General features: G+C 36.8%; 1 protein-coding gene across 1 annotated transcript in view; it reads left to right on the top strand.

Moving 5' to 3' along the window:
* LOC125226508 overlaps positions 1 to 19,526 on the top strand; it is a 318,421-nt gene that overhangs the window by 218,958 nt on the left and 79,937 nt on the right. Inside the window, exons 9-11 of the mRNA XM_048130491.1 lie at positions 11,629 to 11,757; positions 15,664 to 15,741; positions 17,074 to 17,142. Coding sequence (XP_047986448.1) covers positions 11,629 to 11,757; positions 15,664 to 15,741; positions 17,074 to 17,142 — 276 coding nt within the window. The remainder of the gene's footprint in view (positions 1 to 11,628; positions 11,758 to 15,663; positions 15,742 to 17,073; positions 17,143 to 19,526) is intronic.

The raw sequence follows: 19,526 nt of genomic DNA, 5'->3' as shown, positions 1-19,526 counted from the left end.
ATCAACATTTCGTTTATTCCATTCGTGACAGCTTTCGTACAACCGCAATATTGAGTGGATCGCTACTAACATTCTGCCGCGAACAATATCACTGATAGCGTCTAACAAACTAGCTTCCGTATTGAAAAGATTCGGATCTACTAACACGTGTAAGCTCCATCTATACAGCTGTCACTTTGCGTGTCCCAGTGGGAATTATCAGGAAAATTTCTTTGTTTGCCATGGCACCTGGTAATGGTGCCTACACACAGAGATACCAACAAATATAGTTGGAAACGAGAGCTACGGGGAACACAATTCCGGTGAACAGTAAGAAATTCAAATTTGGGTCGTGAATATTTATGATACTCTTACTTAGGTTATACGAAGGAAAAAAGAAATTCTGGTTGAGGCATAAAAACTAAAATTTAATACTTTTCTATTGGCTACGTGCACGACAATTACGCCCACTACCATGTGAACTTGAAGTGGAAAATGTCAAAAAATGACATGTAAACAAACATTATATTTTAACGATTTTTCGTTAATTTTAAATAAATCTAATAACAAGAGCTACTATTTCAAGTGTAATTTAAGTAGATAGATTATAAAGACATGGATATAATACCAAAAATATGTTTCCAAAGCCATTACTCACGGTATAAACTTCCAACCCCAGACTACAGAAAGAGTCAATAAATTGGTGCTGGCAGGGCATATAAGGAATCTTGAAGAACATAGGAGTAATGGTACAAGTTCTTCGAGCTAGTGATATGGTATTCGCTGAACCTCCGTCCCGTTAATGCCATATAAAACAAATCTAAACGTAAGTACCTAGTCATGTCCGCGGCCGCAGAAATATCCGACGGGCCTATTCCCAGGCTAGGCCTGAATCTTTAAGCATAATCTTTTACGGTAGGAAAAATACTAACAGCGTATTGAACAATATTAGGTAAACAAAGCTTATAATTTATTATAATGTTTTGTTTTGACATGTCACTTACGTTTTCTTTTCACCGTAGCTATCCATTTAGTTCTTTGATCCAATTTCCAGTGTGCTCTAAGAAACGCATAGAACGTGCAACGACTATTTATGCCATTATTTTTACAATTAATAACGAAACAACATTGATGCCCCATATCAAACATTACACATTGTATTATATTTTATGAGTCTTGATAGATGACAACCACAATCAGTGTCGATTTTGACCACCGCAAGCACTGCGATCGCTTTGCTTACCCCCTCCATGCACTTCGCACGAAGCCAATAGATAGGACCTATTTTTCCTCTAACATTTGCCAGTAAGGCTATTAAGTTAATCAACCCAAGTGCTAGGTCGAGTTAATAATGAACTACTACTGTGTATAATAATGAACTATATATTAAATACTAAGTTTGTGCGAAATTAGATCTAGATCATCTAGCTAAGTTTACAGGCATATCCTGTTAAATTTGAGCCACGAATCTGTCTCAAACTTCTAGCATTCATACACACTGGGTATTCGCTGTAAACGCAACAATGGAAACTAATATCTAAATCATAAAACCTTCAAATCGATATCTGGAAGTTGGTCGGCAAACATCAAGTTCCCAACTCGAGTTAACTTTATAATGCAACAAAGTTACTTAGTCCCAGTCGGACTGCGAGCGATGGTCTGCATCTAAATCCCGGGAGAGCTGTCGCATACCAAGAAAGACAAACTATAGTTTGGGTCTTGTTTGTCTTGCGAGGTGAGTTGGATTAAGATCTACACACCCCTAGCCACGTTTATCGCGCACGATATGACAATATTAATATATGGCCCACTTTCTTGGAATTATATGATATAATATAAGTGTAAAAGGTAATATCCCGGTGTAAGTGGTGGATTTAGACATGGTTTAGTCGTTGTCACGAAACTAATAACTACATAGTACCTTTTTAATAATAAAACTACCGTGAGACATTGACATATTAAACATGTAAAATCGGGTAACTCAAGTAAAATTGTCGAAGGTCGACATGTTTCGCTCCGTAACGAAGAGCATTTTCATTAACATTGGCACTAGATTATTGGAGCACATTCGTAGTATGAAGAACCGAGATTGCCGGGGCTCAGCGGTGACGGAACACATACTGGATTTGGATCCTCCTGTTTTTTAATAAATAAATAAATATTATAGGACCTAAGGATGTGTACCTGTATGCCTGATTAAAATATCGCTGTAAATTCGCTTCTGCTCCTATTTCTCTATTTATTTTTGTACTGGACTAGCTAGTTTTGTTGATCCTACGATATAATATCTGTAGATATCTGCCATCCGTGGATTAAAGTATCAATCTTCCCAAGGGTATAATGATATTGGATCGACGGATAATAGTTTATCCTCAAGAGAGAAAAAACATACAGTTCATCATAGTTTTCTCTTAAAACTGAAACAATTCGCTGTAGTAAATGAAAAGGTTTACGGTAAAATTAAATTTTTCACCGTCGGTGTTTCAATTTGTGAGGAAGGATTATCTACGTAATACTATTATGAACTCTAGACTTGTTACTGTAGTTAAATCTATGTCGACATAAAGAAAATGTCTTATATTTGGATAGTTAACTGATAAGCTATTTTATAAGATATCGATAGTAATAACCTAGGTAAGGTTACTTACTTCTACCGATAATAATGGAAAAGTAACATTTAGGTACTCAGTAACTTTAATTTAAATAAAATCAGTTGACGACAAACGATTTAAAAGTGTTCTCAAAAGGTGGCTTATTGGTAGAGTATTCTACAGCATGAAAGAGTTTGATGCTTACGACAATAGTGCATGCATGTATTAATTAGTTATAGTTTAGTGTAAGGAAATTATATTGTACGTCCGTGATGGATAAACTGTTGGTTCTCAAATTGTAGTATTGTAAATATCTTTGTACACAGTTATACAATAAATCATATCTTATCTTATCTTATCTTTAGAGAAAATTCGGTATTGAAATCATTTAAAGCCCGGCTTATGGTAGTTTTTTGCTACTAATGCCACTAGGTATTCTATGCGAAAGCAGTTGCGAGTCAAAACTAAAACAGATCCTCTTATTCCATTATATTATTTAATATTCCGTATTAGGTAGTTCTATGCCATAAGCGACTGAACAATATTGAATTCTGATCTATTCAGGCAAAAACTCAACCTAATATAAGCCTGTATGTACTTGTACGTACGTATTTTATTTGTATAAGTAGTTCCTACGATATTGGATATAAAAATAAGAACCAATAGAGAAGTATTACGGAGAGGATTATTTTTGATATCTGCATTTATAGTCTGCGGAAGGATTATTTTGTCGACAGTTTATTGGATATGAATATGTACTTCACTGTATTTGTATTTGTATTTTGTATTTGTATTTATTTATTGCAATTCACATGTACATTACAGGTTTTACAAGTACTTAAAAGTATAGGTAGGTACCTACACAAATGACACATGAAGCCCTGAGGGGCGCAGCAATAATTAATGTAGGTAGGTAGGGAGGCATTTCGCTTATACAATTTGTTAGGTACAATCTTAGGTACCTTAGGTAGGTAATCTTAGGTAGGTAGGTTTGGTAGGTAGGTTAGGTACTATATGTAGTTCCCTCAAGAGTTCGTTTGTCTTTCAATTTGGTTTCAGTCGTATTTACTTATGATTCCTTCGCGATCAAGTTTTATCGATTAAGGTCAATATAGGTAAGTGTGTCATAAGAAGTGTGTCTGGTTTTCACATTTTGCCTATTTAAACATTTAAAGCAATGATAATGATGTGTTTATTGAGAGTTTATACGATTACCACTAACCGTGAGTATGCAAGTTGCAAAAGCATAAACTCGCAAAACCACATATGAGTAAAAAGGAGAAATTTGAAGGCCAGACACACTTCTCCTTATGACACACTTTGACTACCTATCTATTCATAATAAAACTTTTATACAGTGTCATTTTTAACCGCCGCCTCAAATCTCTCAAAAGAAGGTGGTTCTCAATTCGTCTGTATTTTTTTTTCTAATGTTTGTTCCTCGATATCTCCGTCGTTACTGGACCGATTTTGAAAATTTTTTTTGATTGAATGTATATGCATACAAATTGGTCTCATTTTTCTCAGAACCCAGTTCTGATGATGGGATCCTGGAGAAATCGAGGGAACTCCTCAAATCTGAAAGGCATACATATGGCGATTTTTATGTTTTTAAAGGAGCAGCATGCATTTACGTACGGAACAGTGACATTTGGTGCAGTGGAACTGCTGATGATGGTCAGAACGGATCTCCTCAAATCTGAACGGCACGCTTATAGTGACTTTGGTATTTTTATAAGAACAGCATGCACTTACGTCCAGAACAGTGACATTTGGTGCAGTGGAACTCCTGATGATGGTCAGAACGGAACTCCTCAAATCTTAACGGCACGCTTATAGTGACTTTGGTATTTTTATAAGAACAACATGCACTTACATCCAGAATAGTGACATTTGGTGCATTGGAACTGCAGATGATGGTCAGATCCGAACTCCTCAAATTTGAACGGCACACTTATAGTGACTTTGGTATTTTTATAAGAACAGCATGCATTTAAGTTCAGAGCAGTAACATTTATTTAGTTATATTTGTTAAGCATATTGACTTTTCAAGTCAAATTTTGTCAAGTTTCGATTTCTTATAATCGGATTCATGAGGAATTGAGGAAACTCCTCAAATCTTAACGGTATACGTATATTGATTTTTGTTGCCATCAAATAATTAAAGCATTAAAAGCAGTTTAAAAAAATACCTACACATTTCTACATAATCCATCATTCGCAAGTAGCTTTTACCAGAACCCCAAAGACGGCGGTTTTTTTTTTTCATAGAAATGCATAGGTACCTCAAGGTTTGTTGTAAAAATGTTTAAGCTACTCTTATGTTAACTACTACCAAAACTAAATTTGATGCAAATTAAAAGATACAACTTCCCAGACAAGCAAGTACAGTCAGCAGCAGAAGTAGCGTAGCGGGCAAGGTGTTCAAAATGAACTTGACACGATCTTATTTTTAAGACAATAAGAGCTTCAAGGAGTGCCCTTCAGCACCTGGCTCGATGCACCTCGAATTATCGAGGAGCACCGATAGCCTACTCCATATTAAAAACAGTTCGCAAATTAAAACAACAAGATAAATCAATTACCCTTCAATGGATACCATCTCACATCGGTCTCGCAGGTAATGAGGTGGCAGACATTTTAGCAAATGAAGCGGTCAGCGACGGGATTCCATTTAGCATAGTACCTACATTTATGGATTCAATAAAAATAGTTAAAAAACATTGTAGGCAGATGTGGAGTGAATATTTTGATGACAGATCGTTAGATAAGGCGATATGGTATAAAACGACCCAGCCACAACTCTTAAGAAACCCATGGTTTGAAGACTCCTGCATGAGTCGACATGAAATAGTTTTAGCGTTTGGACTACGTTCCGGACACATTCCATTAAATAAATTTGCATATTTAATGAAAAAGGTGCCGTCGCCAAACTGTGACGAATGTGATATTTTGGAAGATGCATACCATATCATCATGGAATGTGTCCGGAACGAAAGTGCGAGAAAAGATTTCAAGAATAAAACCTTATTTGAAGTTGGGGGTTGCAACCAAATCTTGGGGCAACCACTATCTGAGGATGCAAAAAGTTTGTATAAACTTGTTGCGTTAGGATTAAGTAGACGATAAAATGTATTGTTTATATCTGTACAGAGCGACATCGTCACAACAGTGACAAAGCTCTTTAAATAAAAAAAAAAAAAAAAAAAGACAATAAGAGCGTGTCAAGTTCATTTTGAACACCTTGCCCGCTACGCTACTTCTGCTGCTGACTGTACCTAAGTATAAATCGAAAAAAAAACCGGCCAAGTGCGAGTCGGACTCGCCCACCGAGGGTTCCGTACAAACTTTCTTTCAAACTACCTAGTAAAAATAATCTCATATTTTCATATAACTCTAATGACTTGACTAGAAGACAAAAGTATAGGCACTAATGAGTATTATAGTGTATAGCGCCATCTCCCGGTCAATTTGCTAACTAATTTGCGCGACCTGGTTTTTCAGGGATAATTCTTTATAATGTTAACCGATTTAAACAGTTTTTACTTTATTGGACAGAAGATGGTTTACGTAACATCTCGTATTAATTTGAAGTACGATATACATCCGCAAGGGTGGGTAAATTGAAAGTAAAAATCTGAAAAGTTTTTTGTGAATTAAAAAAAAAAAGTATTCAAAATACAAACACGATTATATTTTTCCTGTAATATTTAGCATAAAACCAATGTTTACTAAAACTTTCATAATTTTTCGTTGGTAAACTTCGGAGATAAGGGGGGGGAACGGTATTTTTTTTACATTTTCCTTCAAAATTCTTTTTTTTTCCACAACAAAAAAATTATAAAAAATAGCTTATTTACGTTCAATTTGAGTTCTTTCCAACGATACCACACTTGCCCTAGTAACTTGAAATTTACAGTTTGCCCCCCTTTCATTTTGGCCATTTTCTACAATTAAAATTAATATATTTAAAAAAATTATACTTTCTATTTGTAGAGGTTTACAATGTTCACAACTATTCCAAATTTCAAGTTGATAGCATTAGTAGTTCTCGAGATATTTAGGAATGTGACAGACGGACAGACAGACGGACAGAGTCGCACCATAAGGGTTCCTGTTGTACCTTTTTGGTACGGAACCCTAAAAATCGACCGTACCTTACTCTTATAGAGATATTCCCTAAAAGACATTCATACGAGAGCTTCCAAATGGGGTCAATTTGGACCCAATATATCTTTAGGCTATTCCATTTAAATGTCCTAATAGATTCACTCGAGGACCGGCCACTCGGACCCTTTCGGGATAAGTGAGAACACCCTGTTTTTGTCCAAACAGATCTTCCATCAGAGATAATAAAAATAAACTCTCTTCGAGTTGGGTAGGTAAATAAAACATCAGAAATGTAAATAAGTAAATAAAACGCACTAAAATGACTGACTCTATTCTTACAAAAATGTCTATTTCGACCACCCTAATTTTACACCGACAGGGAAATGACAAAGTGTATCAGTTAATGAATTAATTGCCTATGTACATCATTTTATACATCTAAAAAAAAAGCCATCTATAAGCGCTGGTAGCCTAGCGGTAAGTACGTGCAACTTTCGTTCCGGAGGTCGCGGGTTCGAACCCCGGCTCGCACCAATGAGTTTTTCGGAATTTATGTGCGAAATATCATTTGATATTTGCCAGTCGCTTTTCGGTGAAGCAAAACATCGTGAGGAAACCGGACTAATTCCAATAAGGTCTAAATAAAGAAAAAAAAAAAAAAAGACAATAAGAGCGTGTCAAGTTCATTTTGAACACCTTGCCCGCTACGCTACTTCTGCTGCTGACTGTACCTAAGTATAAATCGAAAAAAAAACCGGCCAAGTGCGAGTCGGACTCGCCCACCGAGGGTTCCGTACAAACTTTCTTTCAAACTACCTAGTAAAAATAATCTCATATTTTCATATAACTCTAATGACTTGACTAGAAGACAAAAGTATAGGCACTAATGAGTATTATAGTGTATAGCGCCATCTCCCGGTCAATTTGCTAACTAATTTGCGCGACCTGGTTTTTCAGGGATAATTCTTTATAATGTTAACCGATTTAAACAGTTTTTACTTTATTGGACAGAAGATGGTTTACGTAACATCTCGTATTAATTTGAAGTACGATATACATCCGCAAGGGTGGGTAAATTGAAAGTAAAAATCTGAAAAGTTTTTTGTGAATTAAAAAAAAAAGTATTCAAAATACAAACACGATTATATTTTTCCTGTAATATTTAGCATAAAACCAATGTTTACTAAAACTTTCATAATTTTTCGTTGGTAAACTTCGGAGATAAGGGGGGGGAACGGTATTTTTTTTACATTTTCCTTCAAAATTCTTTTTTTTTCCACAACAAAAAAATTATAAAAAATAGCTTATTTACGTTCAATTTGAGTTCTTTCCAACGATACCACACTTGCCCTAGTAACTTGAAATTTACAGTTTGCCCCCCTTTCATTTTGGCCATTTTCTACAATTAAAATTAATATATTTAAAAAAATTATACTTTCTATTTGTAGAGGTTTACAAAAATCGGACAGAGTACCATAAGGGTTCCTTACTCTTATAGAGGTATTCCCTAAAAGACATTCATACGAGAGCTTCCAAATGGGGTCAATTTGGACCCAATATATCTTTAGGCTATTCCATTTAAATGTCCTAATAGATTCACTCGAGGACCGGCCACTCGGACCCTTTCGGGATAAGTGAGAACACCCTGTTTTTGTCCAAACAGATCTTCCATCAGAGATAATAAACATAAACTCTCTTCGAGTTGGGTAGGTAAATAAAACATCAGAAATGTAAATAAGTAAATAAAACGCACTAAAATGACTGACTCTATTCTTACAAAAATGTCTATTTCGACCACCCTAATTTTACACCGACAGGGAAATGACAAAGTGTATCAGTTAATGAATTAATTGCCTATGTACATCATTTTATACATCTAAAAAAATAGCCATCTATAAGCGCTGGTAGCCTAGCAGTAAGTACGTGCAACTTTCGTTCCGGAGGTCGCGGGTTCGAACCCCGGCTCGCACCAATGAGTTTTTCGGAATTTATGTGCGAAATATCATTTGATATTTGCCAGTCGCTTTTCGGTGAAGCAAAACATCGTGAGGAAACCGGACTAATTCCAATAAGGTCTAGTTTACCCTTCGGGTTGGAAGGTCAGATGGCAGTCGCTTTCGTAAAAACTAGTGGCTACGCCAAATCTTGGGCTTAGTTGTCAAAGTGGACCCCACGCTCCCATGAGCCGTGGCAAATGCCGGGATAACGCAAGGAGTATGATGATAATTTTATCCATCTCACACTAAACTTGGAATGAGAACTTAGCTGAGTTAAGTAGGTACATGTTTACTTACTTACACCGTGTCCAATAAGTTTGAATACAGCACAAATAGCCAATAAAACAAAATGAACAAATAGTTACTACATTATTATTATATTTTATGAATGGCACTCTTATTTACTACATACACAACAAATGTTTTGGAATAACTCCAGCATTAACTTGTTTACCAGCCTCAAACGCTTCTCAAACGGATCACACGCGGCACGCACCGTTTTCTTCACATTTCATCCCAAATACTCTCGATAACCTTTTTGAAATGATCTAGGTTTATGATTTTATAAAAATGTAGTCTTCAAAGCATGTATGACCATACAAAATTGTCTAATACGCCTAAACCTGGAGACCTGGGTGGCCACTCATGTTTCGGATAAAAAACTGCCAAATTAGTCTGAAACTACGCTAGAATACCATTTGCCGAATGTGCTGGAGGTGCGTCTTGTTGGGACACATGATACTCATTCCCAAGTATCCTTTTTAACTTTAAGGCATTTTTTTCTCCAAAACCTTGGTTTTAAAGAAAAAAACGTTGATTTTAACGCTTTTAACTGTAAGTACTGTAAGACTATGGGATATGGGTTAAATTGTGGTGTAGGCGAGAGGCTGGCAACCTGTCACTGCAATGCCACAGTTTCGTTTTCTTTTAACCCCTTATTTGCCAAGAGTGGCCCTGAAGCTTTAGTAGTTTCATGTGCTCTGCCTACCCCTTAATGGGATACAGGCGTGATTGTATGTATGTATGTATGTATGTAACTGTAAGTACTGAAGGTAGTTTACCTCGCTTACATACTGCATCCCACACCTGGGCCGATGGTGAGCTCTGGAACCTAGGCACATTTTTCTAGTTGCCCGGAACGTTATCTATCCTCGGTACCCATAATAGTTTATTTTGGAGACGTGGCGTCTGTTTTATCACATACAGATTCTCCTTATAAAAAATAACTCGTCACCTGCGTGCCGAGCAAGTATTTTGTTGGCACTTTACCTCTTTGTTTTTCTTAGACACTTCGGAAATTTCATGTACTTTGTGCTTGTATTTTATTAAGAGGAATATACTCTTTAGTTTAAATAAGAATATGATGGCCTGTGATCCCTATATCTTTAGAACTGAGGTGAGTATTCGGACTTATTGGACACGGTGTATATGAAAATTTTGGCTTCAAGTAAATTTTTACCAAACGACAACGTACCTACCCGAATTGAATTTCGCATCGCATTATTATTTATTCTTTAATACGAACTTTACAACCGACAAATATATCAAAAAACAACGTACGAGTAGGTACATATCGAATTCGAATCAATCAGTAACCAAACAAACCACAGACTAACAAAGCTATCAATATTGAAACTTTACGTCATATATTTTATGTTTGCATTTTGCCAATCTGAATAAAGTTTATATATGTACTTTCAATTCACTTACTGGATGTACATTTTTAACTCTTGCTTCGATAGGTAATGGTGTCTAGGTTATACAGACATTAAACGGCTATATCAAGACCGGCACTTGAATATTTATTACTTAAGAATAGTATAATAAAACAATGTAAAAGTATGTTATATATCGGTAAATAATACATACATGTACCTAAACTATATATTTTATGTTTTATAGTATAGGATCGACTAGTAGGTAATATCTGTTGTTCTGGTTCTGTATACATATTTAGACAAACTATACGTTATGCTATGTTACTATGTATATAGTGTAGATACGTATATGTAACTATTTTACTGCCTAGAAGATTGTGTTTATTCACACAAATCGTAATCAGAAGTTGTACTATTATCAGGGGCGGCTCACTCCGCGATTCTATCGCCGCGCTACAAGTATATATTTTATATTTTATGTTTTATAGTATAGGATCGACTAGTAGGTAATATCTGTTGTTCTGGTTCTGTATACATATTTAGACAAACTATACGTTATGCTATGTTACTATGTATATAGTGTAGATACGTATATGTAACTATTTTACTGCCTAGAAGATTGTGTTTATTCACACAAATCGTAATCAGAAGTTGTACTATTATCAGGGGCGGCTCACTCCGCGATTCTATCGCCGCGCTACAAGTACATGCTGGCGGCCGCGAGTTCGCGGTCTAATCAGGGGTGGCGCGCGTTCTCACGGAACGCACGTTCGCACTTTCTATTGTTACTTTACGTCGCGAGTTTTTTTAAGTTTTATAGGCGATGTCCGCATTGTCCGCGTGTGAATGGCTAATAATGCGTAGTTAAATAGACATCATGAATAAAATAGGACAATCTTACACATCCAATATTGATTAAGTCCCACGTAAAAGTTCAATAAGGCTTGTGATGGCGGGACTTAAACAAAAATATATAAATACTGTATATATACCTAGAATGTACCCAAGACTGGAATATAATAGTATAACATTTTCTACTAGAGTACTAATTCGTTTTAATCCATAGGCAACCCTATCGTCCGACGCTGCGCACGTGCGGCTCGTTTCTTTGTTAGAATTTTGTAGGCATTTAAAAGGCGGCATTTCGTGAACATCAAAGTAGTGGGCCTTCTGTACTTGTACTATTATATATTCTGTGCTATTATATATTCTGTGTAAGAAGGTAAAATCGAAATGAATGTTTCGTAGTATGTATACTATGTATGTCATATTAAATATAAATATTGTATACAGGAGGTGATGCCACCGGTGTTACGCGGAGAGATGCTACTGGATCGCATGGGCGGTGGCCAAGCGCGCATGAGCTACGAGCAACTACGCAAGGACGCGCAAGACCTGGAGATGCAGATCAAGCAACTACAGGTACGTAAGCATAACCTACAGGAGTTGTGATATGTGCCACCGGTGTTGCGCGGAGAAATGCTACTGGAGCGCATGAGCGGTGTTCAAGCGCGCATGACTTGCATGAGCTACGAGCTGCTACGCAAGGACGCGCAAGACCTGGAGATGCAGATCAAGCAACTACAGGTACGTAAGCATAACCTACAGGAGTTGTGATATGTGCCACCAGTGTTGCGCGGAGAAATGCTACTGGAGCGCATAAGCGGTGTTCAAGCGCGTATGACTTGCATGAGCTACGAGCAGCTACGCAAGGATGCGCAAGACCTGGAGATGCAGATTAAGCAACTACAGGTACTTTAGTGCAACCTAATAATAATAGCAAACGTATCTACTTACCGCGTCAAATGAACTCGGTAAAATCCACTTGAAGCTTTTGGGCGTCAATTTTTGTAAGTTGAAGTCAACCAAAACAATAAAAAATGCCTCGTTACGTGATATTTAATTGCAACAACATAAATATTATGAACACTCAAGAGTCTGAGACATATTTAAAGTTACATGCAAGAAACAACTTCAGTACAGTACCTACATACATAATTTGACACGCTCGGCCCCTATACCAATAGATACACTTGGTTCTTCTATCTAAATTAAGTTTTGTGGTAACTTACAAGTGAAGCAACCGGTGTTGGAAAGTTACTAGCAGTACTATTTAAGGTTTACAATCGGCAGCCAGTTGTGTGTGAGTTACGAGCAACAACTGCAGGTACGCTTGAGAAACAACCGGTTTTACGTAGAGAGCTAGCTATCTTATGGGTGGTGCCCAGGTGTGCAAGCGTTACGAGCAACTACGCAAGGACGTGCAAGACCTAGGTACGTAGCCGAATGGCACAAACGCTCACGAAACAAAACGCTCGTAGATATCTATCTCTATCGCTCTTGCGCATTGGCGCGACAGAGCCAGACTACTCTTCGCGGCGTTTCGTTTTTGTTTCGCGTCGTAGAAATGCCATTCGGCTACGGGACCTGGAGATACAGATCAAGCAACGGATTTCAACTTTCACTTACACATTATATCGTTAACTTCATTAATTCCGCTCTATTTAGTCACACCTTTGTTTAAAGTGCTCCAATAGATTCAGTCAACGACAGCCATTAATTTTAAATTCTAATGAATAACTAATAAGTAATAACTTCCAGTTCAATGATTACTTCCGCTCAGTCAATATACATAGGTATTATTCAACCAATTGGGTTATACAGCCACGAACGCGTGTTGTAAGGATTCTGCTTAAATCATTTGTCAAAGATGCAAAGGCGTATTATTATTCAACCAAAACATTACCTAATAAAATACCACAATATTGAAATCCTCGAATGCGTGTTAAGTAAAATGACTAGCAAAATTTCCAACAAAGTCGTATTTCCTTGAATCTGCCTTGTTTGGGCGTTCTGTCGAATATTTCCCTGTAAATCACTTCAACGGAAGCCTCCATTACGCTGGATGAATTTTCGTTGCGATTGACAGGCAACGTGTGATGCGAAAAGCCCGCTCTGGAGGTTTTTGAATTAGGTACGTTATATTTTGAACATGTCTCGTCTCAGTGATGGTCTGATTTTTAAACAAAATGTGAGAACATTATACATACTTTGTTTCTAAAATGGCTTTTTTCTACTCGTCGACTTTAATTTGTCAATTAGGACACCTCAGACTAAACAGAACTATTGTCTGGGTGCACGATGACAGCATCGTAGCGGTTACAACTACGGTGGACTTAGAAACGCCAAATAGCTTTCTATCAATACGAAGAGTAAGTAAATAAACAAATAAGTTTAATGAGATAGCGTAATATTTAATTCGATCATATAAATATATAATGTCGATAATAACATTCACCTTTTAAAACTCCGTTTAAAATGACACAATCAATAAATTTCAGGTAAGTACAGTCACGGACTTTAGTTGTTCATCCACTTCTAGCTCATTTTATACTGGAACGTCATAGCTCAACTATGCTTAACTCTGAAATGTCCAGTATAAAATGAGCTAGAAGTGGATCAACAATTAAAATCCGTGACCGTACCTACACACGGAGTTTCTCACTGTTGAGTTCGCGAAATGTAAATAAAGAAGTAAACCGATTTTAGGTAATAAATGAGTGTTGTTAATAATTTAGATTTTTTGTCTATTTTAAAAGTATGTTAGTTTACTTACTTTTTCCTCTTACAGCGATTATCTATTTAATTTGTTGGTCTCGTCACCAATTTGCTTGTGCATATTTATAAAAACTGTTTTTCCCAGTGTTCGTACAATTAGCTACGTAGCATGTATCGTGACGCATATTTATTTATTTTTACTTTAAATGCGCGGATACGTAAATTTCGCTGTAAAAAGTGATGACAGTGGTTTGCCGAGGATTCCTTTTTTGGTCACGGTGTGCGCTGCGATCGATTCATGGTTTTCCCACCACCTACATCGCACCAAGCCAATAAGTGCTGACTTTTCAGTGTTGGATAGTCTTTGACACTTAGTCAACTATAATATTTCATTACAGTGTGCGTAGCCGAATGCGTGCGTAATAGTAAATAGTAGTAAAACACTTTATTGTACCAGAAAATAATACAACACACAAGAAAAAGAGCTTAACACTAGTACAAAGTCTCTTCCAGTTAACCTTTGAGCAATTGAAGCTATTTATCTCTATCGCTCTTGCATATTGGCGCGACAGAGCCAGACAACATTTCTACGGCGTTTCGATTTCGTTTCGCGTCGCAGAAATGCCATTTGGCTACGGGGCCAGTCACTTTAGTTAACTCTTAATAATTTCAAAAATAGAACGTCATACAAGTTCTATATTATACTACTTTGCGATACCTGGCAGTTTTTTCTGCATCCGAAACACTTTTCTATAATCGCGTTATCGACCAATCAGAGACAGTCATTACTGTATTACAAACAATTGGTTTCCAGGAAATTCGATGTTGATCTATGATATGAAGTATCTAAAGGCAATCACACCATGAGTTTGACTATTAAGCTACTGATAATTCAAAAGTACAAATTCACCGATGTGTTTTTGTAGATCTGCCATTACAACATTATAAAAACCACTTCTTTAACCCCCGCGCCGTATCAACCAAGATACTTTGATACTTTACAACCAAAGATAAAATGCAAACTTTAGTACTGTACTGTAAGTATACTTACCCACATTTTCTTCCCTACCTTATGGAGGTATGTAAAATCTAATTAAGAAAACCTTCAGGAAAAAGTAAGCTATAATCTCTCTAACTTTACGTGCCTGTCACATGAACCCCAAATGTAACAGCTTCTCAGGACAATTCGCATGTGTTCTGACATCACCGATATTAACGCCGTGTCTTGCGTGGGCGACGGTCGCGCGACCGTCGCGCGACCGTCGTCGTCGCGTCTCATACTTCCATATCGATAAGGTTTGATTTCGTATGCGTCGCATCGCCGTCGCGCGACCATCGCGCGACCGTCGTCCACGCAAGCCACGGCGTAAGGCTCATTCAGACGGTGAGAAAAGTTGCATGCGATATACCTAACCTCGGATTTAAGTTACACGGGCTTTCAGGCTTCGTACGAGTACATCAGCAAATCATTCAAATACCGCGAGGTAATGAAACTCGCATGAAAGGTCTTTCACAGTGTGCACACTTAGGCACTGCTCCCATCGCGAGCTAGTAAACTATGAGCTATCGGCTATAAAAACGAACAAAAATAAGCACTCCCGTGTAAATAAAAGAAATACGGCGATGTTTATAGTTACTCGCCCAACGGTGAGCTATCAATATCGCCGTGTCTCTTTTATTTGCACGCTTTTGGTGGAATCAGTACCTTAGAAAGATAATAATAGGATCGCATTGTGTGATAACCGCCTAACAAGACGATTGTGTTCACAGGACGGATTAGAAGCACTCGCGCGACACCAGGCTCGCGGGTTGGAGACAAACATGTACAGCAAAGTCAACGAGATACAGGTACGTAACCTGTGAAATTATCGTAATATCAGCTTTGAACACACAACATGCATTTTATGTTTTATAGAAGAAAGACATAGAAAGGCTTTATTTAATATCACATTATGGTTCTTCCACACAATGGACCAGTGAGATGGCTATAATTCTGATGATCGTCTTGTAGTTGTGCACAAAATGTCCACCACAGGCCATCCTATTGACATCCTACGGCGCTGTAAGATATCCGACACATTATGATTATGGTTCAGCCTGTATTGAAGCCGTGTGATCACATAATTACCATGAAAAGTATCAAAGTTATCCACTTTAACCGTCAGAAATACGCGATGCAAAATCTGCAAAAAAAGTTAGGGCGAGATATCAGGGCACATATCTGATGATAAGGAAAATGTACTCTTCATATTAATGATTGTTACTGCAAACATGGCGAAACTCCTACTAATTTAGCTTTAGGTATATAATGATTTCTTTTGTTGCATAAATAGCTTAACAGTTCGTTGAGTTCGATCCTCTCAATTCTATAAAAAACGTAGTCCCGTCAGTTTAAATACGGCTAAGCTAAAACAAATGCGCATAGTTGAACGTCATTAAAAATTCACGCTCAGTCTGATTCTGCGGTTAAAATAAACGTATCAATTCCACTTGGCCCGATTATTGAAGCGGCGGTCTAAATTATTCCGGAAAATAATAGCTTGCGAGATTCATGTAGGTACAACGGAATTGTGCAAAAATCAGCAATAATATGTATGCTGAATATGGCTGGCTACTGACAAAGGTTTGCAAACATGGTACGATCATAACTTCTTAACAGAGCTTACCCCTGTCTCAAGTTTTGTACTAAATATATGTAATAAGCATTGATACGTGCCTACGTCAGAATGTTTATTTAATTAAACAACGTTTTATGAAGATTACATGCATAAACAGCTCAAATAACGTGTCATGTTCACAAACTGGCTTTCAAACTTTTCTCATAAAAGTTTAATGTTTCACAGAACCATAACAACATTCATAAATAAAGTGCGAAATGTTATTCTAGGATCCACACCAGCGACATCTAAGTTTTGTATCTAACATTTTATAAAGTCAAAGGTTTTTGATAACAGCGCCATCTGTTAAAGGGTGCTTGCACTAACTAAGAATGGAGGTTCGTTTAAAGCTCTCCGAAGCGAACTTTCTAAGTTTCTAGAGTGTTATTGAACCGTTAGGGGGCACCACTATCTCTTTATTGGCGCGAAGTATAAACTGTCAAGTTTTAGTTTCCGTTCTAGGTCACAAGATTGTAGACTTCATACCTGCGAATAATACTTTTATATATTTTTACTTTGGCAGGAGGATATATCTATGAAAAAATATGACTACAGGGCGACACAGCTTCATCTTGCTGCAGTAAGAGCTCAGGTAAGTCCATATTATTGTCTACATAATTATTTGTAAAAAAAAGTGTAGGTATAGGTACCCACGCGAGTATTTTATTGCTCGGTGCGTTTAATTTGACATCCTACTTCTATGGTTTGGTTTGGCGTGATTGACAATTTAATTATGATTAGAAAAAGTGATCGTGCTCGGCAAAGTGGATGAAAATGAACATTAAAGCCATATGCTTATTTTCGTAACATACGATTTTTCAGCATAAGATGATGATATTTAATTACAGTTGTCATCAAAACTTTTGGGTGCAATTGAAATTTTAATTGTCATTGCCAAATTATTGTATATTATATGTATATCTACTACAAACAACAACATTAATGACGTTGTATAACAACGACTGCGATTTTGACTGCGCTGCTCACAGCCTCAGTAGGTAAATTCAGACATAGGTACATGTACACATCAGACTAGCCTTCTGAGGCGGCTACTAAAATATTTCGTCGCTGGCCAACTACTCATTCTTCTAAGTGTTTACATTCCGATAGGCTGCTGGGCGGGCCCAATAGCGCAGGCGCCAAAGCCTTCGCACATGTGCAGAAAACCAACAGCTTGAATCAATAGTTTTAACTTTTCCCGCTTTTAATTCAGTGCTTGAAAGTTCTTCTTTTGCGAAGCTTTAGCTGTTAGGAAGTTTTTTTTTGTGCTTGCAGTTTTTGATATAGGTCAAGAATATAACTCAGGTAAGTAAGTTTTAACCTGTAAAAATACAATAATTTATCTACATTCTATGTAATTTTTAAAATTGTTTTTATAGGTTTTTTTATTATTTAGTTATAAATTAAAATAATATGAATAACGTAAACAGTTTTGAAAGTACAAAACAATAATATTTAATGTTTTTCGTAAGTACGATTGCCGCATTGCGCACAGCCTCCCATTCAGTCTGAGAAGAGATCTCGCACACATAACCTTGCGACGCTGTCCGTGTACATAACAAAGCACTCGCCAGTATATATAATACACGTGTTTCCGTCCCTTAACGTTATTTATATTCAGCAACCACGGAAAATAAACTGAAAATTAAATTCCGAGCCAAAATGGGCTGGATATCTATGAAGAATCATATGGTGAGTTTTTGTAACTATGGCTTTTCTGTCACTCGTTTCATATTATAATATTTCGTTTAATTATTTCATGAAAATAATAATTGATTGACCATTTGAAGTTAACGAAAATCCCCTGATTCATTGGCATTATTGGGAAGCAGAATTCATTTCCCGATGACAGAAACATTCATGAAAATAACCTAAAACGCTGTATTTTCGCGCAAAGATACTATTATTCTATTGATTGTTGAATATTGTATGTTTTAAAGTTTATTTTTTGTCGTATGGTGGCGAAACATTAATAGGAAATGTTTTCTGTGCTAGAATTTTCCAGTTAAACTGACCTTCTTCCGTAACAATTACATCAATTAAAGTAATTCATTATCTGAGTGTCATTGAGGCACTTAATAGCGCATAGAAATATTGAGTAAAATCAAGATAATTAATGCATTTTTGTCTCAAAACAGCTTAATAAAAAAAATGTTGGTGCATTGTGCATAACAGGTGCAACGCTCACGGTGTTATTCTCTGTCTCTTACAAATTACTTTTTCGGGACCATGGTGTCCTGGGAATTCATAGGTATGTAAATAGATTCCGTATACCGGTTTCAGCAGGTGAATAATAGCGTAAACAAAAAAAACAATTTGAAAAAAACCCCGACCTGGACCGATTTCCACCAAACATGTCTAAGAACACTCCTGACTAATTCGGCTTTCAACAAAAAGTAACTATAAATCGGTTCATCCGTTCAGGAGCTACGATGCCATAGACAGATACACTCACAGACAAACCGTCGTTTTTGCTTGGGGGGTTAAAAACGGATCTAATTCTGTTATATACTTTTTTGGATGGAACAAAAAACTAGAAGCAGTAAATACCACCTTTCACAATGACGACGGAAACACATATGAATTACTAGACAGCTACGACAATTTTCCAAAAAACAAGTCCCGTTTTACCTTTCTTTACCTCAATGCTCGGAGTATACGAAAAAAAGGCAAACTGGACGAACTGAAATGCACCCTTCGAGCTATACCAAATACTGTGCATGTGATTCTACTTACAGAAACATGGATACATACAGAAGCGCAAGCTTTGCAACTTCAAATCCCAAATTATACGCATTATTATAATATTAGAACCGATACCAGCGGAGGTGGAGTGTCAGCATACATCCATAACAATCTTAAACATAATTTGTCAGAATCCAAGTACGAAAAAGGAATCAATTACTTATGGATCCAATTAGAAAAATATTCCCTCGAAGTAGGCGTAATATATAGACCTGGACACACCAGTCTTAA

The sequence above is a fragment of the Leguminivora glycinivorella genome, chromosome 5 (genome assembly GCF_023078275.1).
Source record: "Leguminivora glycinivorella isolate SPB_JAAS2020 chromosome 5, LegGlyc_1.1, whole genome shotgun sequence".
NCBI lineage: Eukaryota > Metazoa > Arthropoda > Insecta > Lepidoptera > Tortricidae > Leguminivora > Leguminivora glycinivorella.
The sequence above is the reverse complement of the archived record's forward strand: the minus strand, read 5'-3'. Positions and strand labels throughout refer to the sequence as shown.